The sequence below is a fragment of the Capricornis sumatraensis genome, chromosome 2 (assembly GCF_032405125.1).
Source record: "Capricornis sumatraensis isolate serow.1 chromosome 2, serow.2, whole genome shotgun sequence".
NCBI classification, from domain to species: Eukaryota; Metazoa; Chordata; class Mammalia; order Artiodactyla; family Bovidae; genus Capricornis; species Capricornis sumatraensis.
This window is the reverse complement of record NC_091070.1, coordinates 166,962,651-166,989,804: the sequence shown is the minus strand read 5'-3', so window position 1 is coordinate 166,989,804 and position 27,154 is coordinate 166,962,651. Positions and strand designations below refer to the sequence as shown.

General features: G+C 38.3%; 1 protein-coding gene and 2 non-coding genes across 3 annotated transcripts in view; 2 read left to right on the top strand and 1 right to left on the bottom strand.

The window, feature by feature from the left end:
* The window catches only part of GIPC2 (GIPC PDZ domain containing family member 2), a 95,669-nt gene that overhangs the window by 7,826 nt on the left and 60,689 nt on the right, over positions 1–27,154 (top strand). Inside the window, exon 2 of the mRNA XM_068966298.1 lies at positions 20,389–20,574. Coding sequence (XP_068822399.1) covers positions 20,389–20,574 — 186 coding nt within the window. The remainder of the gene's footprint in view (positions 1–20,388; positions 20,575–27,154) is intronic.
* TRNAG-CCC (transfer RNA glycine (anticodon CCC)) lies at positions 6,015–6,087 on the top strand. The gene has a single exon. It is a non-coding gene; the product is annotated as a tRNA-Gly (tRNA).
* Positions 24,977–25,083, bottom strand: LOC138074664 (U6 spliceosomal RNA). The gene has a single exon (XR_011144493.1). It is a non-coding gene; the product is annotated as a U6 spliceosomal RNA (small nuclear RNA).

Below are 27,154 nucleotides of genomic sequence, written 5' to 3'. Positions count from 1 at the left end.
CATTGTAAATCAACTACACCCCAATAAAAATTTTAAAAAATAGATGATGAATCCAGTAGGAGATGAAGCTGAAGATGTAGACAGTAGTGAGCTTATAAATGTCCTTAAAGCTGTATAGGGTTTATTCCGTAGGCAATAAGAATAACTCAAGTGTTTTTCAGCAGAGGAATGATCCCTGGCTGGTGTTTTATCAAGTTGAAACACAACTGACTATTCATTTGCTGTGTTTTCTTAAAAAAGTTTGGTTTAAGTCAAATAGGATGGTATTTTCTGGAACTGTACAGTACTATCTGAGAAGTTCTAAATATACTACAATCATTATGTGTGCTCACTATGCCTATTGAGCATCAGCCTTGGCTTTATATGAAGAATGCAAGCAAAAACAAAGAAACAACCGCGCCCCCCCCGCCAAGAGCTGTAACTCATTTTGAGAAGTGGGATGTTACCCTCAGCAGATTGCTATGAGGAGGATAAGAAATGGGTTTAAGATTGTTGCTCTGTGTTCTGGAGATCCTCTGAAGTAGGTGTGTAAACAACTGTAGAATCAAGTCTGAACCCTTCCCCAAGCCTCTGCTACCTCACAGACAGATGGTAGCCCCTTTGCCATCCCTCCCCTGCTCCCACCCCTCCAGACATCCTGAATGCACGTGGGAGTCTCTTGCAGGTGGTAAGAGATGGACACACTCAGGTTACCTTGGACAATGTGTATGTATTTGTTAGGACATACAGGGAGGTGAGGAAGCCCAGAATCACCTCTGTAGCTGGACTGTCCAGTTCCGTAGACTGCTGGAATATCACTCATGCTTGTCCGGGTGAAAGCAGTAACTTTAGACTCTGGGAAGCCAAGAGCAAGTCCTTTACCTTCCCTCTAGGCCACTCTCGCCCTACTTCTTACTCTTTCATTTTTAAATTTTATTTATCTGTCTACTTTTTATCTGTTTTGGCTGTGCGGGGTCTTTGTTGCTTTGCACAGGCTTTCTCTAGTTGTGGCGCGTGTGGGCTACTCTTCGTTGTGGTGTGAGGACTTCTCATCGCAGTGGCTTCTCTTGTGACTGAGCACAGGGTCTAGGTGCGTGGGCTTCAGTAGTTATAGCACTCCGGCTTCATAGTTGAGGTGCGGGGGCTCAGTTGTGGTGCACAAGCTTAGTTGCCCTGTGGCTTGTGGAATCTTCCTGGACCAGGGATCAAACACATGTCTCCCACTTTGGCAGGCAGATTCTTATCCACTGAGCCAGCAGGAAGTCCCTCTTACTCTGTTCTTGACTCTTCTCTCGTCCTTTGATTTTGCTCCTTTAAGGCCCTTATTGCCTCCTCTTTGTGTCTTTGAGTTTTGGCCTCTGTATTTGTGTTCCACTCTGTCTCAAACCTGAACTGCTTGAGAATTAGTTTCTGTTGGTGAGTCAGGGTATAGGACAGGTGGGGCAAAGGTGGCCTGTGGATCAGTGCTCGTCTCTGGTCCAGTGTAGGTCCTGTGGTACAAAGGCAGGTGAAGAGCAGATAAGGAGTCCTGTTGTAGAGGACACTGGGAAGAATATGTAGCCCGAGACTTCTTGATTTAGGGGCATTGCGGCTATCTTCCACGGCTTGTACAGAACATGAGACTGTTCTTAGTTCTCTGACTTTTATCTATTGTTCTTCCCTTTACCTGGAAACATTTCCGTGATTCTTTCCCCATTTACTCTGTTAAAAGATAAACTGAGCCTTATTAAAATTGAGTATATTTGAACAAAAATTGATTTGGGCAACAGCAAAAACAAGAAGGGGTTAGGGAGTGCTCTGCCAACAGGAGACAGAGGCAAGGTTTTTTAAAGAGGAGTGTGTACGTGCATGCTCAGTTGTGTGCGACTCTTTGCAACCCTATGGACTGTAGCCTACCAGGCTCCCCTGTCCATGGAATTTTCCAGGCTAGAATACTGGAGTGGGTTGCCATTTCCCACTTCAGGGGATCTTCCTGATCCAGGAATCAAACCTGCGTCTCTTGCATCTTCTGCATTGGCAGGTGGATTCTTAACCACTGTGCCACCTGGCAAGCCCAATTTAGTTATATGTGTATATATATCTTTTCTTTTTCAGATTATTTTCCCATATAAGTTATCACAAAGTATTGAATAGAATTCCCTATGCTATACATAGGTTCCTATTGATTATTTTATATATAGTAGTGTGTGTATGTTAAACCCAAACTCCTAATTTATCCCTTTCCCTTCCCCTATCTTCCCTCTTTGGTAACCAAGATGAAGTGTTTTAAATTCAATAAAAATCTTGGGAAATACAATGCCATGTATATGATTCAGTAAGGTATAGTAATATGTATTCAAATAAAATTTTATGAGCTAAGACATTTTCTGCTTTTGTGACATCAAATATGTTTCTTAAATATTTGGGATTGCGGTAGCACACAAGTTCTTTTGTAGTTACCTCGAAACTTTTTAGATATAAACATGAGAGCTATAATCATTATATAAGATATATTCCTAATCCAGCCTGTCTCATCTCTTTACCTCCTCTTCAGTGTTATTAATTACAAGCTACCTTCCCTTCCATTTGTTGGCTCTTAGTTAATGAGCCAGAGAAGGCAATGGCACCCCACTCCAGTACTCTTGCCTGGAGAAACCCATGGACGGAGGAGCCTGGTAGGCTGCAGTCCATGGGGTCGCTAAGAGTCGAACAAGACTGAACGACTTCCCTTTCACTTTTCACTTTCATGCATTGGAGAAGGAAATGGCAACCCACTCCAGTGTTCTTGCCTGGAGAATCCCAGGGACGGGGGAGCCTGGTGGGCTGCCGTCTACGGGGTCACACAGAGTCGGACACAACTGAAGCAACTTAGCAGCAGCAGCAGCAGTTAATGAGCATATCTGTGTTTGGTCAAAGGCCACCAAAGGAAAATTGTTTCTGTGGTTTTGTTTTATTCATTCGCTAAATCTCCAAGTAGAACTAACTCTCTGAAGCAGACGTCCACAGTGGAGCTACATAGTAAATGTTATTTAAAACCAATTTTTAATTTAATTGAAAAAATACTACATGTACTTAGTGGAAAGGGTATCCACATTTTTGGGGGGAGGAGGGTAAGTGGGAACCTAATTTGTATGCTCCTAATTTGGTTAAAAGTAAATGCATATCTATGTGGATGTAAACCTCCTTTCTACTTTTAACCAAATTAGGAGCATACAATATATCTGTTCTGTACAGTTGGTAGTAGCAGAAGCAAAAAAGTGGACCTAACACTGAAGCCTGGGGATGACAGGAGTCCCTGCAGTCTCTTCAGGGTCACAGAGGGCCATCAGAGTGTCATTCATGTCAGGAGAGCTGACATTGTGTCTTTAATGGCAATGAGCCAATTTTTAGTAATTTCTAAGAAGCCTGTCTTCTGAAAATGTTTCCTGTACTTTTGCTTCCCTGTGTCTCCTTATGATAAACCCCTATCACCTGACACAACCAGAGGTATTCATTTTTTAAAAAAATTGAAGTATAGTTGATGCACAGCATTATGTTTCAGGTATACAACACAGTGATTCACAATTTTTAAGGTATATTCCATTTTTAGTTATTATAAAATATTGGCTATATTCCTGGTGTTTTACAATGTATCCTTATAGATTATTTTTTATATATAGTAGTTTGTACCTCTTAGTCCCCTATCCCTATCTTTCTCTCCCTCCTTCCCTCTCTCTATAGGTAACTACTAGTTTGTTCTCTGTATCTGTGAGCCTGTTCTTTTTTTTTTTTTCTTTACTAACTAGTTTATTGTACTTTTTTTAGAGTCCACATATAGGTGATATCATATAGCATTTCTTTTTTTCTGTCTGACTTGTTTCATGTAGTGTAATACCCTCCAGGTCTATCCATGTTGCTGAAGTGGCAAAATTTTATTCTTTATGGCTGAGTAGTATTCCACTGTACGTACATACCACATCACCTTCATCTGTTCACATTTAGGTTGTTTCCATTTTTGGCAATTGTAATTAATGCTTCTGTGAATTTGGGTGTACATCTAAAGGTGTTCCTTGAAACTGTTTATTCAATAAAGCAACTGATAAGTACTTTTGGGCTAGATACTTGCTGAGGTGAAGAAAAGAGGAAGCCAACTGAGAATGGATGACTGTCACTGTTTCTCTGTATTATGATCCAAAAACTGCTTTCTTTTCTTACTGTCTTAGAAACTCTAGCTTTTCTGTTTGGGGTGTACTGAGTACTCTGAAGTTTTGGTGATTAAAATGTGGAGTAGGAAGTTGAAGCTTGCTGCTGCTGCTGCTAAGTCGCTTCAGTTGTGTCCGACTCTCTGCAACCCCATAGACAGTAGCCTACCAGGCTCCCTCGTCCCTGGGATTCTCCAGGCAAGAACACTGGAGTGGGTTGCCATTTCCTTCTCCAATGCATGAAAGTGAAAAGTGAAAGTGAAGTCGCTCAGTCGTGTCCGACTCTTAGCGACCTCATGGACTGTAGCCTACCAGGCTCCTCCGTCCATGGGATTTTCCAGGCAAGAGTACTGGAGTGGGGTGCCATTGGACATGGCTAATACCAGGGAGGTCCTATGGCTTCTACAGATAAGTGAAAGGGTAGAAAGGATCTTAGATCTTGTCAGTGATAGAATATTTGCCTTTTAGGGATGTATTTGGCTCCAGTTAGTAGTGGCTAAGAGGCTTAAGAACACTAGCACTCCAGAAAGTGTATCTGATATTGTATGAAAATCTCCATGGAGATAATCAAAGCACAGTAGAGGAAAAGTTCCAACCTTAAAAAAAAAAAGGCTAAAATCTAGGATCTATATTTCAGTCTGTAAAAGTGACAGGTTCTTAAGTTACAGTGTTAACTTTAAGTGGTCTTAAAGGGATACACAGTAACAAGATTGAAGAAATGATAATTCTGCACCCATTCTTGGAACAATTTGCATAGCCATATATTGCATTAAGTAGTAGTGTTTGTGTGATTGGCATTAACAACCTGTTCTTCATGATCTAGGGCCAGAATGTAACTTGAACCTTCTCACGTCTGATACTAACAATGTGTTCTGGGTATAGTTAAGTATTAGGTACTGGTCATGATTTGTTACTCCCTTTCTCCTTTTGTATTCTTTATACTTCCTGCTTTCTATCTTAATTTTCCTGCCTTTTTGTAAAGGTAAGTGGGGGAGGGAAGCACAGCTTGAGCATTAAGGGAGTTATTGTTGAACACCTATCATTACTACTTAACCTGTGCTGTTTTGTCTGAAAAAGCAGTTCTTAACAGCACCCCCAGAAATGACTGTGATTGATAGGTGAGGCAATTGTAGCTCAGAACAAAAATAAACTGCTCAAATCATGTAGTCCAAAGAGATATCTTTTATCGTATGTTTGTCAAACTCCCAGCTCATGCTCTTTCCTTTATACAAGTAGTTCTTAACCTTACTGGACCCAAAGTTCCCCTGTAATAACAAATATTTTGTGGCATCACTTTCACTTATCCTGAAATAAATATTTAAACAATAACATCTACCTATGTATATAAAACTTTAAAAATTAATATATTCCTTAACAGTAATGCTAGAAACAAATATGGATTTCAATGCAAAAACTTGGGGAAACTGTATTAGAAGACATAATGAAGCAGTCAGTTGCTTGTATCTATACTTAATAGCTAATAAATATAAATTTAAAAAGAATAGAACAATAGGAATAAGACATGAATATTTTGATTCTATGTTATCTTTTGCTCTCTAAATATTTGTAGATATTCATAGAACTATATAATGTAACAATAATAGGAGCAGCTGATATGTTTTATGTTAAATTCAAATAATATGAACAACACTGCTGTCCGTGACTTGACTTTCTGAGATGATGAACAACTCTTGATAAGGTTCTATGCAAATAAGAAAGGCTTTCCTTGGTTTACGTGGTGATTGCAGTCCAGGAAAACTCATAACAAAGCCTACTTTATCTGTAACACAGAGGATCTAGGTTTTAATCATTATGTATATATTCTCTTCCTGACATGAATCTCTAGTAGGACATTTGAAAATCATGCAGGGGACTTCCCTGGTGGTCCAGTAGCTAAGACTCTGTACTCCCAATGCAGGGGGCCCAGGTTCAACCCCTGGTCAGGGAACTAGATCCTGCATGCAGCACAGCCAAAAAGGAAAAAAAAAAAAAGAAAAGAGAGAGAGAGAGAAAATCATGCAGAATGCCAAACAGCTCTTCACTGAGCTGAATCTCTCTGAGGTTAGAGTTCATTCAGTATCCTTACCTCATCCTCTACCTCTCCCAGTGCCAGTGGTGTCACATAATCATTGTCACAACCAAAAAAGCTCCCACAACATTTCAAACAGTTTTCCACTGTCGATTCACAACCACCCACTGGCAACATTGCTTTATGCCAGTTTGCTTGAGGTTAAGCACTTGCTCTGTGTGGTGAAGCTAGGCAGTAAAGGAGGGGGCGGTGGGCAAAATGGGAAAGCAACAGGAAGGGAAAAACAGTAGAAAGTCCTCCTGTTTTACATTTTTAGTTTTAGGATCAGTCTTGTAGGATTGTAATTATACGGAGTGAAACATGGATGGTTAATTTGTGAGATTCCAAGCTTTTGCAATAGCTCAAAGCTACATATCTGCTGTGGCTATTTCACAGGCTTGTAGGATCCTGTGATAGTCAGGGTGGCATGACAGCAATGCTTTAGGTCAGTCTAATGGGGAGGTGCTTTCTGGGTAGGATGGTGTGCCCTGAGTTTGGTGCCTAGAGATGCCACTGAGGAGCTTCAATTTTCTCACCTGGAAAATTGAGTAATGGAATCGAACCTGGAAAATATACAAATAATGCCTGCTATAGGAGTGTTGTTAGAACTGAATGACATAGCATATTAGGTATCTAGAACAATGATTCAATAAATGTTAGTTCTCTTTCCTTATTTTCCTCAAAAAAGATGCTTTTTAGGCAATTTTTGACTAATCTTTTGTAATTTTTTCCTTTTAATTTTTCTATTCTAGACCTGTACAATTTCATTCTCCTACTTTTTGCCTAATCCCAGAAAGTGTGGAAAGCAAATTTAAAAGTTTGTCTCTATACATGATCCTCAAACTAAGCTATCTCAGTGTGGAATTCTATGTTATGGTAACTAACGTGGACTCTGAGAAGGGCTTCTTCAATAGTTTAGTGTAAACCTAATAAACTATTTCAGTCAACAAAAATCTCAGTTAAACTTGAAATATTAAATATATTAATTTATTCAGAATTATTTTGCATTGTATTATCAATGCTTATTTCTCTTGAGCCAAAAATAACTCTGTAGGAATACCCATATTTCTTTTTGTCATATCTCTAGACATACCTGTGACAGAATTTTCCTCAGCGTGGAATTCTAAATTATTCTACTCTGTTTTCCCACAGAACACTTAGAGCTCATTTTCAACTCTCCCCATACTTGTTAAGACTCATAGAATCTTAATTGTGCTTCAATCATGGACACTGACTTCCAAGAAGCTTCTGGGTAAGATTACTTTGGTGCTAAAGGATAGAGGAAGAACTCTACCATTACCTTACTTCAACATGCAAATCATATGTTTTTCCTTTTATCTCATGTGGTCTGGTCTTATCCTCCTGAAAAGGAAGCGTGCTTATTTGATCAGCTTAATAGAAGAAGTATTATAAATAGATGGCCAGGGAACTTATATTTCCTACCCAGACACTTCACAGAGTGAAGAGGAAGATATTAATAATTACTCTGGGACAACAGGGGTAAACTAGGACTCAGAGGCCCTCTAATTATAGAAAAGGAAAAAAAAAAGGTGATGTGAGAAAGTTTATTGTTCATTTGCTAATTAAGCACCCACAAGTCAAGCCAGTTTCCTGGGCGGTAAGGAAGGCTTTGAATGGTAGGCATTTGGGGGCGGAGTGGGGAGAGGAGGTTGTAGGGATAAAAATAGAAGCAGATAGTGAAGGTAGTGTCAGCACCAAGCTTGAAGCCAGGAGACGCTGGTACTGCCTGTCCTGGCTCTGGCTTGGTGACACATTCTTGGGAGTTGAGGACGGAACCCTGCAGCAGCCTGCCAGCTTCTTCGGGAAGCTTCCTGGCCCTGCGGGGTCCTCCTCCCCTCTTCTCTAACTCCGCCCTCTGCCCCAGTCCCGGGAGTCCCACGGGCAGGAAGGGCAGGAATGTTGGCCAGCTGAGGGTGGGAAGAAGCTGCTTCGTGAGGGGGCGGGGTGGGAGCGGGTCATAAACAACTCTGGAGCAAAGGTGAGAGGCTCTAGCTGGGGTTGTGACTAAGTGTCTCCGATGCTATGACAGGATTCTATTCCTGGCAGCTCCTCTCCATGTCTTCCCAGTCTCTCTTCTTGGCGCTCTCTACCCCTGGGGTGGGAGGTGGCTCAAAATTGAGCAACCCAAGCCTAGAAGAATCTTCACACACGCTCCCTTGAGTCTCACCGGCCCTACCCATGGGTGAGGTTTTCTGCGCATCTCGAGCCTTCTAATGACTAAGGGTCTAGGGTGGTCAGTAAGTTGCCTCCACTCCCTCACCCCAGCCCTTAGTCACCTCTCATCGAGGGAGCCCATAATACATTTTCCTTTGTCTCCTCTTGCCCTGTCACTCTGCAGTATTTTTCTAATGTCTTTCAGGTGTCCTAGTTTAGAATAAAAATCAATTGCAATCTTTCTCTCTCTCAAGATGTTTACAGTTTCTTGCATGGCCCATTTTCTTCATAAAGCGCTCATCTCTCTGTCAGGATCACATCCCCTCATCACTCTGTTTTGAGGTGGCTCCCCTCAAAGCTCCCCATGCTTGCTTTCCAGTTTTCCATGATTTATTTGGATGGGTTTTTGTTTTGTTTTTGTTTGGCCATGCTGCAGGGCTTGTGGTCTTTTATTTTAGCCCCCTGACCAGCAATTGAACCTGGGCCCTCAGCAGTGAACATACAGAGTCCTAACCGCTGGACTGCCAGGGAATTAATTCCCTTGGGTGGTTTTGAAATATCACATACCTCATAGATATTTCATTGTAAGTGTTACAAGTCTGCTTCCTGGTTAATATGAATGTGGTAATACATGAGCATTTTGCCAAACAAATTTCAAAATTTTGTTTAAGGACCCATTGGGGATCAAATAGCTATTTAAACAAAAAATAGTTCATGTTTGTATATTTAGTAAACTGGAAAGTTAGTCATAGGTCTCTTTACTAATAATTATAATTTAATGTCTCACAAACTGCTACATTCGTGGATGCAAAACATCTCATTATAGTTTCTCCTTCCCTTTTGAGGTTCTCTTGCATCTTAAGTGTCAAACAAGAGGAAACTTTTAAGAGGATAAGTGGTTTAGAAACCTGGAGAATTTGAGACAGCGCCTGACATGGGGAATATTGGTGATTTATGATGTCTTTCAAATTGGCATGTAACCTTGCAGCATTATTATACTAGGCTAAAGCTCAGATATCTCCTCTGACCTGAAGCATATTGTGGAAGAGGATGGATATATATGGCTACCCATGTTTGATTTATCTTACTCATTGCGTTAGTGTCTATGTAATATCCACAAAGGCAAGACTAAAACCTATCGCTGTTCTTTTAACCTTTTCATATGTTTCAAGAATTGGTTTGAGATTTTTACTTTCTTTGATAACATAGTTGCTTTGATTAGATTTCATTAACAAAGGAAAATGTTCTTTTGGTTACTCTGGGAAGTCATTTCATAGATTAAAACATGTGACTTGATTTCCCTTTTCTGGGGGGTAGGGAATAAAATTATTTTTGTCACATTATTTTGTCCATTAAAAAAAAATGGGGAAAAACAGTGATTGTACCAGGGAAAGAATGGTACAAAGGATGAATCACCTTTTATTTAAGACGCCACTGCTGACCCAGGACAGCTAATTTAGAAGTGAATCATTTATAGAAAGTTCTACATAGTTCGAGGCAGGGCTTTGTATAATATCCTTATGAAGGTCTAAAATAGAGCATACAGTATCAGGTTTCTAAATATCTGTCTTGTTGCCAATTTTATATCTTTGAGAAACTGAAACTTTTTTCTAGGTGACTGTAGCCATTGTCAAGGTGAAGGCAAAGATATTGTATTTATAAAATGATATATATTAAAAAAACAAATCTTTAGAAATTTATTACGTGTGTTATATTGGGAAAATAACAGATCTTAAATATCTATTTAATTCTATTCATTTCCTTGGGTTATGGTCAGTTTTAAAATTAACTGGAAGAAATAATTTAAAATGACATGTTAAGTCAAACAATGTATTAATATTAAAAAAAATTATTTGTCTGTGTTGGGTCTTAGTTGTAGCATGCAGAATCTTTGGTTGCGGCCTGCAGAATCTCAGTTCCCTGACCAGGAACTGAACCTGGGCCCCCTGCACTGGAAGAGTGGAGTCTTAGCCACTGGACCACCAGGGAATTCCCTGTATTAGTATTTTGATATAAATCAAACATATTAGGTGGTTAATATCAATATTTTGATTGATATTTTATTTTTTAATACATTTGATTTTTAAAGTCTGATTACAAAAGCTCCTTTTTGTAAGCCACCTTAACTCATTAAAAAAAAATTAAAAACTATATTTATTTATTTGGCTGCACCAGGTCTTAGTTGCAGCATGTAGGATCTAGTTCCTTGACCAGGGATCTAACCCCAAGCCCCCTGCATTGGGAGCATGGAGTTTTAGCCACTGGACCATCAGGGAAGTTTCTTAACTCTTTTAAAGAAGTGGGTGGTTTATTAAATAAACAGTGTATTTGACTCCATGTAGAGCAAAAACTTTTTAGTCTCTGCCTTCTAGGAGTTTTAGGTTTAAAGTTGAATTTATATTAACATCACAGCTATGGTATCATGGCTTAGAAAAAGCACAAAAGTCTGAATTCCAGTTTTGACTCTGTCATTCACTAGCTATGTGACCTTAGACAAATCATATAAGGGGTGTTGAGCTTTTTTTTCCTTCTGCATAGAGCGTAGTGATGCCTGCACTCATGACCTGATGCATTGAGCTAATGGATTAGCTGAGCTAATGCTTTAGGAAGTGATTGGTAACTTGGATCTCTTTGTGCAGATATTAGGTATGAGAGAGGCAATATTGTAGGGGAAAGAGCTTAGGGTTGGATAACCAGGGCTGAAGTTACATGTGCACCAAATACTACTTAATCACAAACTGTTTTTATCTCTCTAAATACTTATGTTCTCATCTGTAAAAAATGGGTGTAGTAATGCCTCTCACATAGAATTGTCATAGGATTAAATGAGGTAGTATGTGGAAATGCCTGGTACATATAAGTGATCAATTAGTGTTTCTGAGATCTTAATTTTTATTTACTTTGTTCTTCTAGACCTTTATCTTCCCAGTTCTTTCACTTTTACAGTGGTCTAACTAGAGCTGGGAGCCAGTCTCCAAACTGTGTAGAGCTCGGAGGGATGGGCAGGTGTCCCAGTCATGAATGTCACTGAAGAATTGTTTGAGTTCTAGAAATTCCTTGATACAACACATCTACCAAATATTTTGGGGAATCATGTAGAATAAGACACTCAGTTTTTGGAAAGAGTTTTGAGTAATATAATTCTGCCACTCTGGCTTGGCTATAGTTTCTTTTGTTCAAGCACTCAGGATAAGTGGGTTATCTTTTTTACTCAATAGTTATTCTTAGTTTCAGGTTGCTTTTAAGTGAAAGTGAAGTCACTCAGTTGTGTCCGACTCTTTGCGACCCCATGGACTGCAGCCTACCAAGCTCCTCTGTCCATCAGATTTTCCAGGCAGGTTGTTTTTAATTCCTGCTATTTTAAAGGCAATTGATTAGATGGAAATACATAGTATTTTTTTTTTTTTCTCTTTTTGAGGAAAAGTCTGTGAGGTTTAGATAATAGCCTAAATAGTTCTATCCAAGAATAGCCCAGATAGAACCTTAGTCATTAACAAAGAAAACATAATCCAAGTGGTTTTCTTGTGTACAAAGATGGTGGTATTAACTCTGGATGAAAGTATGGTTAATTACTAGGTTTAGTGTTATTATGTACTTTCTCATCTTTATTTTCTGTAATGACATTGGCTGATATTTCTATAATGCTTATTTTAAAAAATATAAAGAGTTAGCAAGGTTCTTGGTAGATTGAGATGTAGGAAAGTAGTTGTATTAAAGTATTTGGTAACACTGTTATTTTAGATAATCACAGGAGGTAACTGTTTTAGTTTGCTTATGTTTAAAATCACATTCCCAAATACTGTAATGCGAGCCATATAAGCCCATAATTTCTTCCAGAGATTTTGGAACATGTGGAATCTTGGGCCAACTCAGTTCCTGTTTAAGGAAGGCATTAAACAAAAAGTTGGAAATGGACTTCCTGGAGTTTTGAAAATGAATCTGATGTGTTTTTGGAGAGATTTGTCATCTGTTTGTGGGCCAGAATATCTTTTGAAACACTAATGGCAAATGATTTATTTAAATGTATTCACAAGGCATACTTATGGAATATATAATGGCACCACCAGAGAAAAAGTAATATTATTTTATATTAATGGCTCTATACAGTAGTTCAGACTCTTATCATTCTAGCCATATTGAGTTTCTAGGGTGAATAATCATAACCATGTGATAAGAACTGAAAAATAGCAATTGAAATATAAAAGCACGCTAAAAAAATGGTCATAAGTTACACTCAACAAAAAAAGTCAAAGGATACTGTAATTTATGGGAGAAAATGAAATCCATCCTGGTTATGACATTAAAAAGGAGCAAATCTAATTTTCAGGAAAAATAATGCAATTTAAGAAGCTGTCAAGCGTAGGTATAAATATTATTCAAGGAGCACCTGTATTCCAGGGATAATACTAATAACAACCTTTGGAGATTTTTAGTTTAAAAAGCACTTTTATGTATACTCTCTCACTGAGTTTTGGTAATAGCTGTGTGATGTAGACCAAGCTTTACTAATGCCTGGATGTCCATGAAGACCAAGAAGGTCAAATGACTGAACTCGTGAGAGTACAGAATTGGGACTAGATGTGGGTCTTTTACCCCTTAACCCACTGTTTCCTTCTTTTGTTTACTTCTATTTTTTTCTTTCTTTTTCATAACCATTCCAAGTATAACATAGCTCCTTTCTAGATAGCTGTTTTGCTGATATTGGAGTAAGGGGAAGGCTTCACTTTGTGCCTGAAACTTTTGAGAGGATATGAAATTATAGGATAAGAATGCATAACACTTCAATGCCTAGCATTTCATTGCATAACACTTCAGTTCATAGCAATTACATAACACTTCAATGCATAACGCTTCCATGCATTAAAGGAAACACAATTCACCATAGACCTCAGAGCTGCCTCTTTTTTTTTTTACGAATAAAATGAGATAAGCAGAAAGAACTTTTAAACTGTGAGTTAGAAGGAGTTCCTGATAGTCTAGTGGTCAGGATTCTGTGCTTTCAGTGCCTCGGCCCAGGTTCAGTCCCTGGCTGGGAACCTGAGATCCTACAAGTGGTGTGGTGAGGCCAAAAACAAAACAAAAAAGCCCCCTGTGAGTTATGAAGACACAAAGGATAATAATTCTATCAGTTAGAAATCTGTTAGCCCGGAATTGGTTGGTGAAATTATTGGCTTCTGGGATAGGACTGTGTATCAGATAGGATTTTTTCAGCTACAAGTAGCACAGAGCTAGTTGAACTGCGTAAGACAACTTGTTTTTCTTACAAGAGGTACTGTGGTTGCCAGAGCTGATTATCAGAGCAACTCACCAATGTCAAGGACCTAGGTTCACTCCAAATCTTTGCCTTTCTTGGTGTTGATCTCTTCCTCAGTTAGTAGTAAGGTGGTGGTGGAAGTTCCTAGATCGCATACAGGTAAGGGTACCTACAGGGGCAGAGGGGATGGTTGTCTTACTGTGTTTGCTTCTTAGGAATGAAAAGATACTTCTCTGAAGCTTCCTGGACTTCCTCCCATGTCCTGTTGGCCAGAATTGGGCAACATGCTTACTCCTATGTCACTGCTTTACTAGTTTGAGCCTTATGTCTGTAACGGAGGAGGGGAATTTTCCTCCAAAACACATAGAAGGTATAAAAGTGAAGTCACTCAGTCATGTCCAACTCTTTGCAACCCATGGACTACAACCCACCAGGCTCCTCTGTCCATGGGATTTTCCGGGCAAGGATACTGGAGTGCTTTGCCATTTCCTTCTCCAGGGGATCTTCTTGACCCAGGAGTCATAGCCGGGTCTCCTGCACCACAGGCAGATTCTTTCCTGACTGAGCTACCAGGGAAGCACTTTATACCTGCTATCTGAATATTACCTTAGGAGGGGAAGGGGGTAACAGCTTCCAGTGTCCATTGCTGAATGACTTCAGGTGAGATGGGATCTAGAGGCTCTACCCTTCTGCATGTGTCAGCTTTGTCCCCAGGGTCAGTCTTCTAACGTTGAAGTGACAGCTGCAGTTAGTCACATCAGAGCGGGAGAGATACCTTTCTAGGAGCTTCTGTGGAAAAGAAGATTCCTTCCCCAGAAATCTTAACAAGTCCTTTCTTGTATCTTTTAAAAATAATTTTATTTGTTTGGCTGCCCTGAGTCTTAGTTTCGACATATGGGATCTTCTGTCTTCAGTTGCAGCATGTGAGATCTAGTTCTGTGACCAGGCATCAAACCCGGGCAGCCTGCCTTGGGAGTATAGAGTCTTAGCTACTGGACCACCAGGAAAGTCCCTCTTCTTTGTACCTAACTGGCCTAAGTTGGATTATGAATTAGTCATTAACTGATTTAAACCTAATCATGATTCATTTCTGATGGAACCGAGGATGGGGTCACTCATCCCCAAGTTATCATATGGCTTAAAATGGGGAATGAAACTTGAGGGGGCAGGGGAACGGGTACTGTAGATATTGATGTCCAGCACAATAACAATTTAGGCTCTCCATCTGGCCCCAAAGGGCCGTGGCTTTCTCCTTGCCTTAAGTTGTCTCTGCTATAAATCAGTGACAGGCATGCAGTAAGACAAATATGACAATAAGATGAATTCCTACCTGCCAGAAGTTTACAAAGCAGCACATGGTAAGTTCCACAAGAAATATATAAAATTTGATAGGTGTATAGAAGATGAAGTAATAGCATTAGCTTAGGGTGTTATTAGAAAATGTTGTTTAGCTAGACTTTATTGGATGGGGAAGATTTTGATAAATATAGACTAGATTTAGAAGTCGAGTTTCAGCCATGGTATTTTTGGCCAGGGGAACAACATGTATAGATATATGGAGATGGGAAAAATACAAAGTATAAAATTATTAAAGACAAAAAAAATTGTTAAAGACATGGGATTCTAGAACAAAGCTGCTCAATGGTAGCTGCTAGCCAAGTATAGATATTGAGTACTTTAAATGTGGCTAGTCCAAATTAGGGATTTCCCTGGTGGCTCAGATGATAAAGAATCTGACTGTGATGCGAGAGACCCAGGTTTGATCCTTGGGTCAGGAAGATCCCCTGGAGAAGGAAATTGCAACCCATTCCAGTATTCTTGCCTGGAGAATTCTATGGACAGAGGAGCCTGCTGAGCCCCAGTCTGTGGGGTCCTAAAGAGTCAGACACAAAAGGGTAAACATACATCAGATCTTAAAAACTTACTAAAAATGTAAACTCTCAATTTCATTTTAAAAATAAATGATTAGATGTTGAAATGATATTTTGGATATATGGGGTTATATGAGGAAAATAGATTAGTTTCGCCTATGTCTTTTGTTGATGTGATTTTTTTTAGAAAATTTAAAATTATGGCATTTGTGTTACATTTCTATTGGGTAGTACTGCTTTAGAAAGTGAAATAGTCATAAGTACTCCATCAAGCTTATGAAAATTGGCAATGGTGTTGATAAAACACCAAATATAGATACCCCGGAAGATGTTTAGGATTTCATTTTACAGTAAAAATCATCAGAAAGGTATTTCTAATGGTTGGATAATTTTCCTTATAAAATAAACCTTACTCTGAGTTTATTTTCCTTTGATTTAATTTGTTCACCAGAGAGTATAAAAAATGATAAGTACCATGTTGTCCTGACTTTTATCTACTATATCTCTGGAAGTGAGTATTTCTTAGAGGAGCATTGATTCTATAACTGCTTCAGTGTTTCTTTTCTTGTATTTTTTTTTCTCCTTTCTTTTGACATCAAACATTATAGTGCTAATTGGATAAAGTCATAATTTTCTCATCCACAAAATGAGGTTAATAAAACTTAGTACACAGGTTGGTTTTATTAAATGAAGTAAATGAATGTGTAGAAAATGCCATTAGGATATCAACTGAGCAGGGCACTGTGTTAAGCTTCATAGGAGAGAGAAAGATGACTAAGGTCTCATCTCTGAGTCAGGGTGACAAATACATGTTACACCAATTGGACTTGAAGGGAAGGTGACTCAGACATTCAAATGAGGTGCTAGATTTAAATGATGTGAGAGAAGTAGAAAGAGTGATTCCACCCAGGCAGTCACGTCCCTGCAGAGTCTCAATAGACAAGAACCTGGGGATAGGGTGGGTGCATGGGTGGCAGGCTTTTTAGATTTTGGATTGAAGGAAATGTCTGAATGGAGATAGGAAAGTTCACAATATGTATGAGATTCCTTTTTTTTTTTTTGTTTAAATCTCTAAGACTCTTAATATATTGTAACTGGATTATGTTGCCCCACTGTATGTCAGCGGATCATTGCCTAGCCTGGGAGTTTCTTGTGTACGAGGGCTGGTCCTCGTCATCTTTGTACATCTAGTATGCACCACAGAACTTGGCAAAAAAGCACCTGTCCAATAGAGGATTGTGAGTAGATGAATGAGCATGAACTTGCCAGCATTTAGAGAGTCATATATCACTTTTTTACTTTTCAGTTCAAAATACAGTATCTATGAGGAGTCTTTGAATCTCTAGACCTTTATGACATATTCGATGTATTCACTGATAGTTGTGCATTGAGAGCATGTGAGTGATAGGGTTTTTTCTTTCCTTGAGGGACTAATCTAAAGCCACAGAGTTTCAGTTACCTGCTGCTACAGAGGGCTCTTCCTCTACCTCCCAGGGACCATGACATTTCTGCTGATTTTCAACACAACCTTCTGTGGAACTCCATTCCATGGCTTTACTCCTTCCAGGAAAGAAACCCTGATGCCTTGGCTGCCAACTGCTGGCTGCCCAGAGTGGAACATAATTCTGTCTTGGAGGAAGCATAATGGGGAAGGGTTATACCTAACAGGAAATCTAGTATTTGCTTTGCAGTGAAGTATGTGAAAAGATTGAAAGAAAGGATGCAGCTTAGCAACTAGATGTTCACTTTGTGTGGGATTTCCTTTTGGGGGCTTCTTCCCCTACCCTATTTTATCATCATTATGTTTTAATGTTTTATTTCCTGTCTACTCAGTAAGTTGCTTTATTAGTGGTGGTTGGATCTGCTATGAACACCATTTAATGATTCACTGGAAAAAGAACAAGGAGAAAACTTTTCTACTCACTTTCCATCATTTTGAGAAAGGAAGTGAGAAAAGCTGTTTTCTATGCATACTACTTCTCCTTTTCATCCATTAATAATCATTTTTGTTAGTGGATTAATGAATACTACTGACTTCACAACTGGAGTAAGAAATAGGGGCCGTTATTATCCTAAATGACTTCTCGTCACTCTCCATCTTGAATAATAAAAGTTTAACACCAGCAAATATTTGCAAAGAGTAACTACAAAGCCAAATGTATTATGTCCTCACTGGGACAAAAAGGGTTATGTTAAAGGCTCAGCAGTTATTAGCACAGCTCACCAAAGACCTGGGTGAGAAAAGGAAAGGGCAAGGGCAGCAATTCTTGCTTGCAGGCACTGATCCTTCGTACCCTGTGGCCTCTTCCTTGTCCTCATCACTAGCTTCCTTCATGTACCTCTGGGATTTAATCAGGTCTTTGATGAACTTGCTGGAACTCTAACTGTAGAGCAGGGAGAGCTGTTCCAATTCAGACATATTTTAATAGGGCTTAAAAAGCCATTTAACAGGTAGTAATTGCACAGTTTTTGAGCTCCCAGAGGTTTATGGGTGTTTACGGTTTAAAGCTCAAGCAGGGAAATCAGAAATGGTGTGAAACTCGGAGAGGTAGAGAGAGGGTTGGAAGTTGAGAGTTGAGGCAAGGCTCAGGAACGGCAATATCTATGGCAAGTATTACTTGATAACAAAAGGTACAATTTTTCACTTAATCATTTTGGTATAAAAAATCTGCATTAAAATGTCTTTGGTACTCAAAAGATACTCAGTAAATATTTATTGAACTTAATCTTTAAACCGATGGCATGCTTTTTAAATTTTAAAAAAATATGTATTTATTTATTTGGCTGCACCAAGTCTTAGTTGCATCACACAGGATCTTTGACCTTTGTTACATGTGAGGGATCTTTAGCTGTGGTGTTCAAACTCTTTTAAGCTGTAGCATATGGGTAGTTCCCTAACCAAGAATCGAACCTGTGACCCCTGCATTGGGATCACAGTCTTAGACACTGGACCACGAGGCAAGTCCCCAGTGGCATATTCTTAACCCTCCTTCTTCTCTTCCATTTTGTAGTTGGGCCCTAAAAATTACTGAAATTATGGTTGGCAAGCTTGAGTAGCATTGTAGATTTTAGCAAAATAAATTGTATTTTTGAAGGAAAATGAAGTCAAACAAAGACTTGGTAAATATAAGAAGTCCCTTTACAACCTCCACACAGCTTCTACCATCCTGTGTATCTAAGTTGCATTAGCCTCTCCAGCCCTCAGTTCCTCCATTTTTAGAGCCAAGGGATTGGACTAGTCTTCAAGGTCCATTTTAGACATGTTTTAAACAATTAAAAAAAAATGACTTCATTCACCATTTACTTTTCTCAAGCACAAAAATACAAGATCAATAAAATTTTCCTTATTTAAAAAAAAAACTTATGAGTTTTCCAAAATAGTGTTGCCTCTATTTTCACTGTGTTATGCATATCATGACCTTTGGGAACATGGCCTTTGATGTCAGCATTGTAAATCACAGGTAACAAAACAATGTAAATCTCTTTGAAGTTGGTGAGAACTGATCTTGAATCCTGGCTCTGACAAGTACTATCTTTGTGACCTTAGGCAAATAACTTACTCTCACCAAGGCTCAATTTCCTTATTGGTAATATGAAGATGATAATGTATTTAGAAAGCTGTTGTGAGGATTAAATATAATAATGGATATAAATTGCTCAACACAGAGCCTGGCCCTCAGGAAACATGCAATTCATATTACCTAATGTTAATGATGTCCATGTGTAGAGCCTTCTCTTGTGTTGTTGGAAGAGGGTGTTTGCTATGACCAGTCCATTTTCTTGGCAAAACTTTACTAGCCTTTGCCCTGCTTCATTCTGCATCCCAAGGCCAAATTTGTCTGTTACTCCAGGTGTTTCTTGACTTCCTACTTTTGCATTCCAGCCCCCTATAATGAAAAGGACTTCTTTTTTGTTCTAAAAGTTCTTGTAGGTCTTCATAGAACTGTTCAACTTCAGCTTCTTCAGCATTACTGGTTGGGGCATAGACTTGGATTACTGTGATATTGAATGGTTTGCCTTGGAAACGAACAGAGATCATTCTGTTGTTTTTGAGATTGCATTCAAGTACTGCATTTTGGACTCTTCTGTTGACCATGATGGCTACTCCATTTCTTCTGAGGGATTCCTGCCCGCAGTAGTAGATAAAATGGTCATCTGAGTTAAATTCACCCATTCCAGTCCATTTTAGTTCGCTGATTCCTAGAATGTTGACGTTCACTCTTGCCATCTCTTGTTTGCCCACTTCCAATTTGCCTTGACTCATGGACCTGACATTTTAGGTTCCTATGCAATATTGCTCTTTACAGCATCGGACCTTGCTTCTATCACCAGTCACATCCACAGCTGGGTATTGCTTTTGCTTTGGCTCCATCCCTTCATTCTTTCTGGAGTTATTTCTCCACTGATCTCCAGTAGCATATTGGGCACCTACTGACCTGGGGATTTCCTCTTTCAGTATCCTATCATTTTGCCTTTTCATACTGTTCATGGGGTTCTCAAGGCAAGAATACTGAAGTGGTTTGCTATTCCCTTCTCCAGTGGACCACATTGTGTCAGACCTCTCCACCATGCCCGCCCGTCTTGGGTGGGCCCACAGGGCATGGCTTAGTTTCATTGAGTTAGACAAGGCTGTGGTCCTAGTGTGATTAGATTGACTAGTTTTCTGTGATTATGGTTTCAGTGTGTCTGCCCTCTTGCAACACCTACCTCTTGCAACACCTACCAACTGAACTGAACTGAATGTTAATGATATAACTGCTGGCATTGTAAATTGAAGACTATTTCACTGACATTGTAGATTGAAGTATTAATTGAGTAAACTAATGATCAGAATGTTTTCCTGATGGAAACTGAACTTAAAATATTTCTTTCTCTTTGCAGATCTTATATTGCACTTTAAACACACCTAAAGTTGACATGGGAAAACTCTTGGGAGCACAGATAGGTCTTGAAGATTTCATATTTGCCCACATAAAAGGGACCAAAAAAGAAGTGAATGTGTATAAATCTGAGGATTCACTTGGTCTCACTATTACAGATAATGGTACTGGCTATGCTTTTATAAAGGTAAGTATTTAAACAAAACAAAACAAAACAAAAACAACTGTGTGACTTATCTGAGGGTAACACTTAAGAAAATTTACCAGGTCAAAGAAAGTTTGATATGATCTTTAGAGTGAGAACTAATTCACTAAGAATGGATGGAGTGATACTGTTTCCTTTAAAAACTGTTTCAAAGACACCATTCTTTTGTTTACCCTTTCCTTGAATTTTTTCCCCTTCAGTTTAAACTTCCTCTAGGATTTTGCATTTACTGAAGAGGAAAGCCTGGCCCTGGTACCTACTCATCCATATGGGCTTTTGTACATCTGTAAGCTCATCATCTGGTGACTTCCATGTTGATTTCCATTGACTTAGTGTTATTTCCAAGTGCATATTTATTTGGCCACCTATTTAAAACAAGGCTGTTTAAAAATTTCTAAACTATGTACAGTTGATTCTTGAACAACACATTTGAACTGTTGGGTTCATCTATATGCATATTTTGTTCAGTAGGAAATGTTATACTATAACAGTCTAAGGTTGGTTAAATCTGTGGATGTGGAACTATGAATATGGGGAACTGCTGACATGGTGGGATTTTGTTGCAGGGACTTTCCATTGAACAAAGGGTCAGCACCTCTAGCCCCTGCATTGTTCAAGGGTCAGCTGTAATTACTTTATCTAAATACAAAGAGCAATATAAAACTGCAAAGGCAAGAAAAGGAAGTTTGAAATGGTATGAAAAACTTTTAAGAACTGAACAGTGGTAAAAAGATTCATCTCTTAAATAACAATTCTATTATTATAATAAGTAGTTTTTTTTTTTTTCTTCTGGGTTCGGGGGAGGCACAGGGCTTGTGAGATCTTAATTCCCCCAAATTGTGAGTCCCTGTAGTGAAAGTTCTGGGTCCTAACCACTGGACTGCCAGGGGATTCCCTGTAATGAGTAATTGTAACACTGACTATTATTGAATGCGTCTCAGGCAAGTTGCATATTTTCTCACTTAATGCTTACTACAATTCTATTCAATACCATGTTTCCTTTTTAATTACTTAAAAAACATTTGACTGCTCTGGTTATTAGTCACAGCATGTGGGATCTAGTTCCTTGAGGAGATCAAACCTGGGGCCCCTGCTTTGGGAGCATGGAGTCAGCCCCTGGACCACCAGGGAAGTCTCTTTATTACTCTTTTGTTGAGGTGTAACAGATATAAACCTTTAATGAATGTTCACAGATCTGTGTAAACACCACCCAGAGCAAGGGAAATTTCATTTCTACCACCTAGAAGGCTTCCTTGTTCTCCTTCTCTGTCAATACCCTTCCCCAATAAAGGTAGCCATTAGTTTAACCTCTATCACCATAGTTTTGCTTATTCTTGAACTTCATATAAGTGAAATCACATATTACTTACTCTACTGTTTCTGGTTTTTGCTCAACATGTCTGTGAGGTTCATCAACTTATTATTTTATATTATCATCTTATTATTTTATAGACATAGAAACAGGTTTGGGATGGTTAAGCAGCTTGCACAAAGTTATGCAGCTAGACAAATTCAGGATTTGAATCCAAGCTATCTGATTCCAGAGCTGGCAGTCCTAACCACTGATCAAAGAATTACTGATGAAGTTTCTTCATACTTTTATTTTGTCCAAACCTTGATTTGCTGTTGCATCGTCATCGTTCAAAAAAAATAGCCTTAGGGAAATTATCCTCTTAACTGTAAATAGTGCTTTATTTAACTTCCCACTTGATAGAACAGCTATTTTTAGCTCTGCAAAAGATATGACTCTGCTGAAGTTTGAGTGGGTGACCAAATGGAAAATCCGTGAGTTGGGAAAGTCATGCGGGATTATCTGGGGGAAGCTCAGGACATGAGGCACATGGTCCAATGCCTTTCTAATGTCAGCAGGGAAAGGCTTGGAAGTTTTGCAAACATGCATGGATTTTTTAGATCTTGGCCTCTGATGTCCAGAGCTGTGTTTCTATTTTTTTATGCCTCTTCAAACATGTGCCTGCCTCAGAGTACTAGTCATTAGCCCTGTGGAGACAGAACATGGTGTCAAAGAGAAAGTGGAGTCTAAGCCAAACCTCTGGCTTATAGTTCAACTTAGAAGAGAAATGAATATCATACTGCATAAAAGGTTGATGTGATTTTTTAAAAGTTAAGGGGGGATGGTTTCAAACTTCTTGAAAGTTGTAATAATACAAAGAACTCACATGATACCCTTTACTCAAAAAAAATTTTGCCATTTGCCATATTTGCTTCATTCTCTTTCATGTATATATATATGAACACACTCATATCTGTAGGTAAATTTTCCTGAGCCATAGGAATAAGCAGAAAGCACATATATCTCTTAATAACTTAAAAATGTAGTTTCTAAGAACAAAGATATTCTCTTCAATATACCTACAGTATAGCTATAAAATTCAGAAAATCTAATAGCGATACAATACTCTCAAACTAATCTAAGGTTCATATTGCAGTTTTATCAGTTGTCCTAATAATGTATTTTTCCTGGTATAATTCCAATCCAGGATCATGTATTTTATTTAGTTATCATGTCTTTTTAGTGGTCTTTAATCTAGAACAATTCCTCAGCCTTTTATAGGATGTCCCTCAACTTGGACTTTTCTGATGTCTCTTCATGTTGTGAAAGAGGTTATTATGCATTTTTGGCATGAAAATTAAATAAGTGATGTTGTGTCCTCAGTGTATTATATCAGAAGGTGAATTTTATTGGCTTGTCTCAATATTCATGATGTTAATTTTTGTCCCTTGTGTACTCAGTGTCTGCCAGTCGTATTCACTGTAAAGTGATGTTTTCCTTTGTAATAATTTTTGGGGAGATACCTTGAGATTATGTCTATATCTTGTTCTCTTATTTGCACCCCACAGATTTAGCATCTATTGATGAGTCTTGCCTGACTCATTTGCAAAATGGTGATTTTTATAATTCCATCATTTCCTATATTTCTTTAAAACATTCTAATAAGGCATGCCACTTATTAATTATTTATTAGCAATATGGTACATGCTTAATTGCTCAGTCATGTCTGACCCTTTGTGACCCATGGAGCTCCTCTGTCCATGGGATTTTTCAGGCAAGAATATTCAAGTGGGTTGTTAATTTAAAAAAATCACCTATTAGCAATGGAGACATGATTTTTTAAAATTAATTTTTATTGCTGTACAGTTGATTTACAATGTTGTTCTAGTTTCTGCTATACAGCAAAATGAATCAGTTATACATACACATTTATCCACTCTTTCTTACATTTTTTTCCCATGTAGGTCATTACAGAGTATTGAGTAGAGTTCCCTGTAGATACAGTAGGTCCTTAGTAGTTATGTATTTTTCGTAGAGGACACATTTTTTGTATGTATTGTGTGTATAGGACACATGATTTCCCATTCAGTGGGTTCATTACCATCGTTTATTTTGATGCTCAAATTTCCTGAGGTTTGATCTGCAGGAGTCCCACCCAGCCAGCTCCTATATCCTTTTGACCTGCCTCCCATAATTTTATTGAGTAGTTTCTTCTTTTCTGGTACAACAAGATGTTCTAAACTCATCTTTTATCTTCTTTACTCCAGACTGGAAATCAGCCATGTCTTCAGGGAACTCTTGTTTGTTTTCAGTGAGAACTGGTATTTCAAAATCGAGATCTGAATGCTGCTTACATGCATTCATTGCTGCCAGTGTGTCGCTGTTTCTAGATCCTTTCAGGTGCCATATAAGAGGCTCAAAAACATGTATCTTAGAAATTATGAATTCATAATTACGCCTCCAGTTCTAATCCTGCCTCACAGTGTTCTTCCTTGGCTTCCCAACTGAAATATTTACTTTCAAAATTATTGAAATATTTACTCATTTCCTTAGTTCTGTAATATATACAAAATAGTTTCAGAATTGCTATGTATTTGTACTCTGAAAAATAAACCTATTAAGAGTTCAGGATTTGTAGGGACTTCCCTGGTGGTCCAGTGGTTAAGACTGCACGAATTCAATCCTTGGTTGGAGAACTAAGATCCCACATGCTGTGTGGTGTGGCCAAAAGATTAAAAAGATTTTAAGGTTTGTATGTCCTTTTTGTCTTTAAATGCATGTATACGATCAAAGTATTCTCTTCAGGAGTTAAGTGGAATAGGTTCTCACTTGCTCTTCCTCCCTTCACCCCATAATTTTTATTCATTTGAAATACTATTGAATCCATTTGCTTCTCTTTGAATTGAGTTTTTCCTCTCACATTGATTTAATTTTCTGAATACATAAAATGATTTCAAAAGTCAAAACTATAATAAAAGTTGTATTCATAGATGTCATTCCTTCCCTGACTCCCATTACTCATTTCCCCCACTCCTTAAAGTAATTTCATTAATTTCTGGCTCACTCTTCCAGTGTGATTTGCCAAGATAAGCAGAAAAAGTGGAATGTTCCAGGAGTTTGCATGTCATCCTTGTTCAGGGGCTATTCTAATCTTCTCTGTATGGTTCCAATTTTAGTGTATGTGCTGCTGAAATGAGCACTTATATGCTTTTAGCAGTGGTTGGAAGTCAGAGTAGGTTGACGTAAGAGGATGTAAGGGGATTCAGACAAGGGTAAGGAGGCAGGAGTCCCTGATTAAGAAGGCAGTGCAGTGTGGCCCACAGGACCATGGGCTTTAGAATCAAGACTGTTTTCACTCTTGTTTCCACCATTTATTTACATGCTGGGTGACACCTTAGACAAATCATTGTATGCCTTCTTTCAGATAGGAATATTAGCACCTACTTTATACGATTATTTGGGTATAAACTAATGACACATCTGCAATGTTTGAGAGTACCTATAATTGATAGCTAATATCTTAATAACAGCAAATCATCACATAATTAGGAGATGAGTCTGATGGCAGAGAGATGTATTTGATAGTACTGCATGGTGCTCACACTAGAGGGGTTGGATGAGAGGGGTGGGAGGGAGGTCTAAGAGGGAGGGGTATATGTATACTGATGGCTGATTCATGTTGTATGGCAGAAATCGACACAACATTGTAAAGCAATTGTCCTCCAATTAAAAACAAATTGAAAAAAAATAGTACTGCATGGTTCTCATAGATGAGCCTCTTCAGGTGGAGAGACAGCAGACTTACATATTTGTAACTTTTGTATCCAAGTGTTAACATTTCACAGGAAAAAGTGTATAAATAACTTAATCAGAAAAATCAGAGTATATTTACAACTAACTTTGCAAATTCCTAAAATAGTTTAATACTAGAGTTGGGGTACGTTTTCTATAAAGGGTCAGATAATGAATATTTTAGGCTTCTTTAAAATTTAGGGTCATACAGTCTTTGTTGCAACTACTCAACTTGACATTGTAGCACAAAAAGTTATATACAATACTTAAACAATAAACATAGATGTCTTCCAGTAAAAGCTCATTTATGGACACTATAATTCAAATTTTATATAATTTTCACATGTCATAGATATTATTTTATTTTTTCCTGACCACTAAAAAATGTAAAACCATTTGTAACTCATCGGTTGTATAAAAGCAAGTTGTAGACCATACTCGACCTATGAACCATTGTTTGCTGATTCCTAGTTTAAGTGAAGAAAAGAGTTTTAGATTCAAAATAAAGATAAGGGCTTTACCATGCAATTAAGACATGAAAATCTAATTGGCTTTGAATTAAAGTTACTTATAAATAACCACAGAATGGTCATTTTCAGAATGTCTTCATATAGAAATCTTCATGGTTTGAGGTACTTTTACTTTATTAGAACTAAATCACATTTTAGCAAGATCCTCTGAGAAATACACTATTCACTTATTTCTAACATTTTGATTGTTTAACCATCCAGAACTAATAATTAGTAAGGTTGGACATGTACAAGGTCCAGAGGTGTGGGGGGTTCTGGGATGGGAGCTAGGATCTCTGAGAAGAGGTATGTATGGTGAGAGTATAAGTGGTGAGAAGTGGTGATCTGAGAAAAGAGGTAGCATTGAGATCTGGAGGCCTTGATACAGATGAAGACCAGCTTGTAGAGGCAATAAAAAGTAAAGTAGGAGGGTGGGAGTTGTTAAAAAAAGAATCAGAGTTCAAAGATGATAGGTCATTTTTTTGTAGCTTTACCCCATGTAAATTTAAGGTGTACAGTGTGCTGATCTGATACACTTACGTGTTGTAAAATGACGATCAAGGTGATAAGATACATCATCTGGGATAACTACAAACTCAAACTCTAATCTTGAGGTCAGAAGACTTTGGATTCTTCATCTGACTTTTCTTTCTTTCTTAACCAGCCATGTGGTCTTGAGATTTGTGTTGACTGGGAGTGTTTTGAGGAAAGAGCATGATGTTTTATAATTATACTACCTCTGTTTGAAACCCAGTTTGCTTGCTTATCAGCTATGCTGCTTTGATTAAGCCGTTTCATTGTTGTGCTTTGAGTTCTCATTCACTAGTGGACTATTAAACATTCCCTCCCAGGCTTATTAGGACAAAATGAAACAACTATGTACAATTTTTATTTGAATGTTTATTATTATGAACAAGGTTTGAGGACAGTATTTGGAGAGTAGCAGAGACTCAAAGCAGAGACTCAAAGT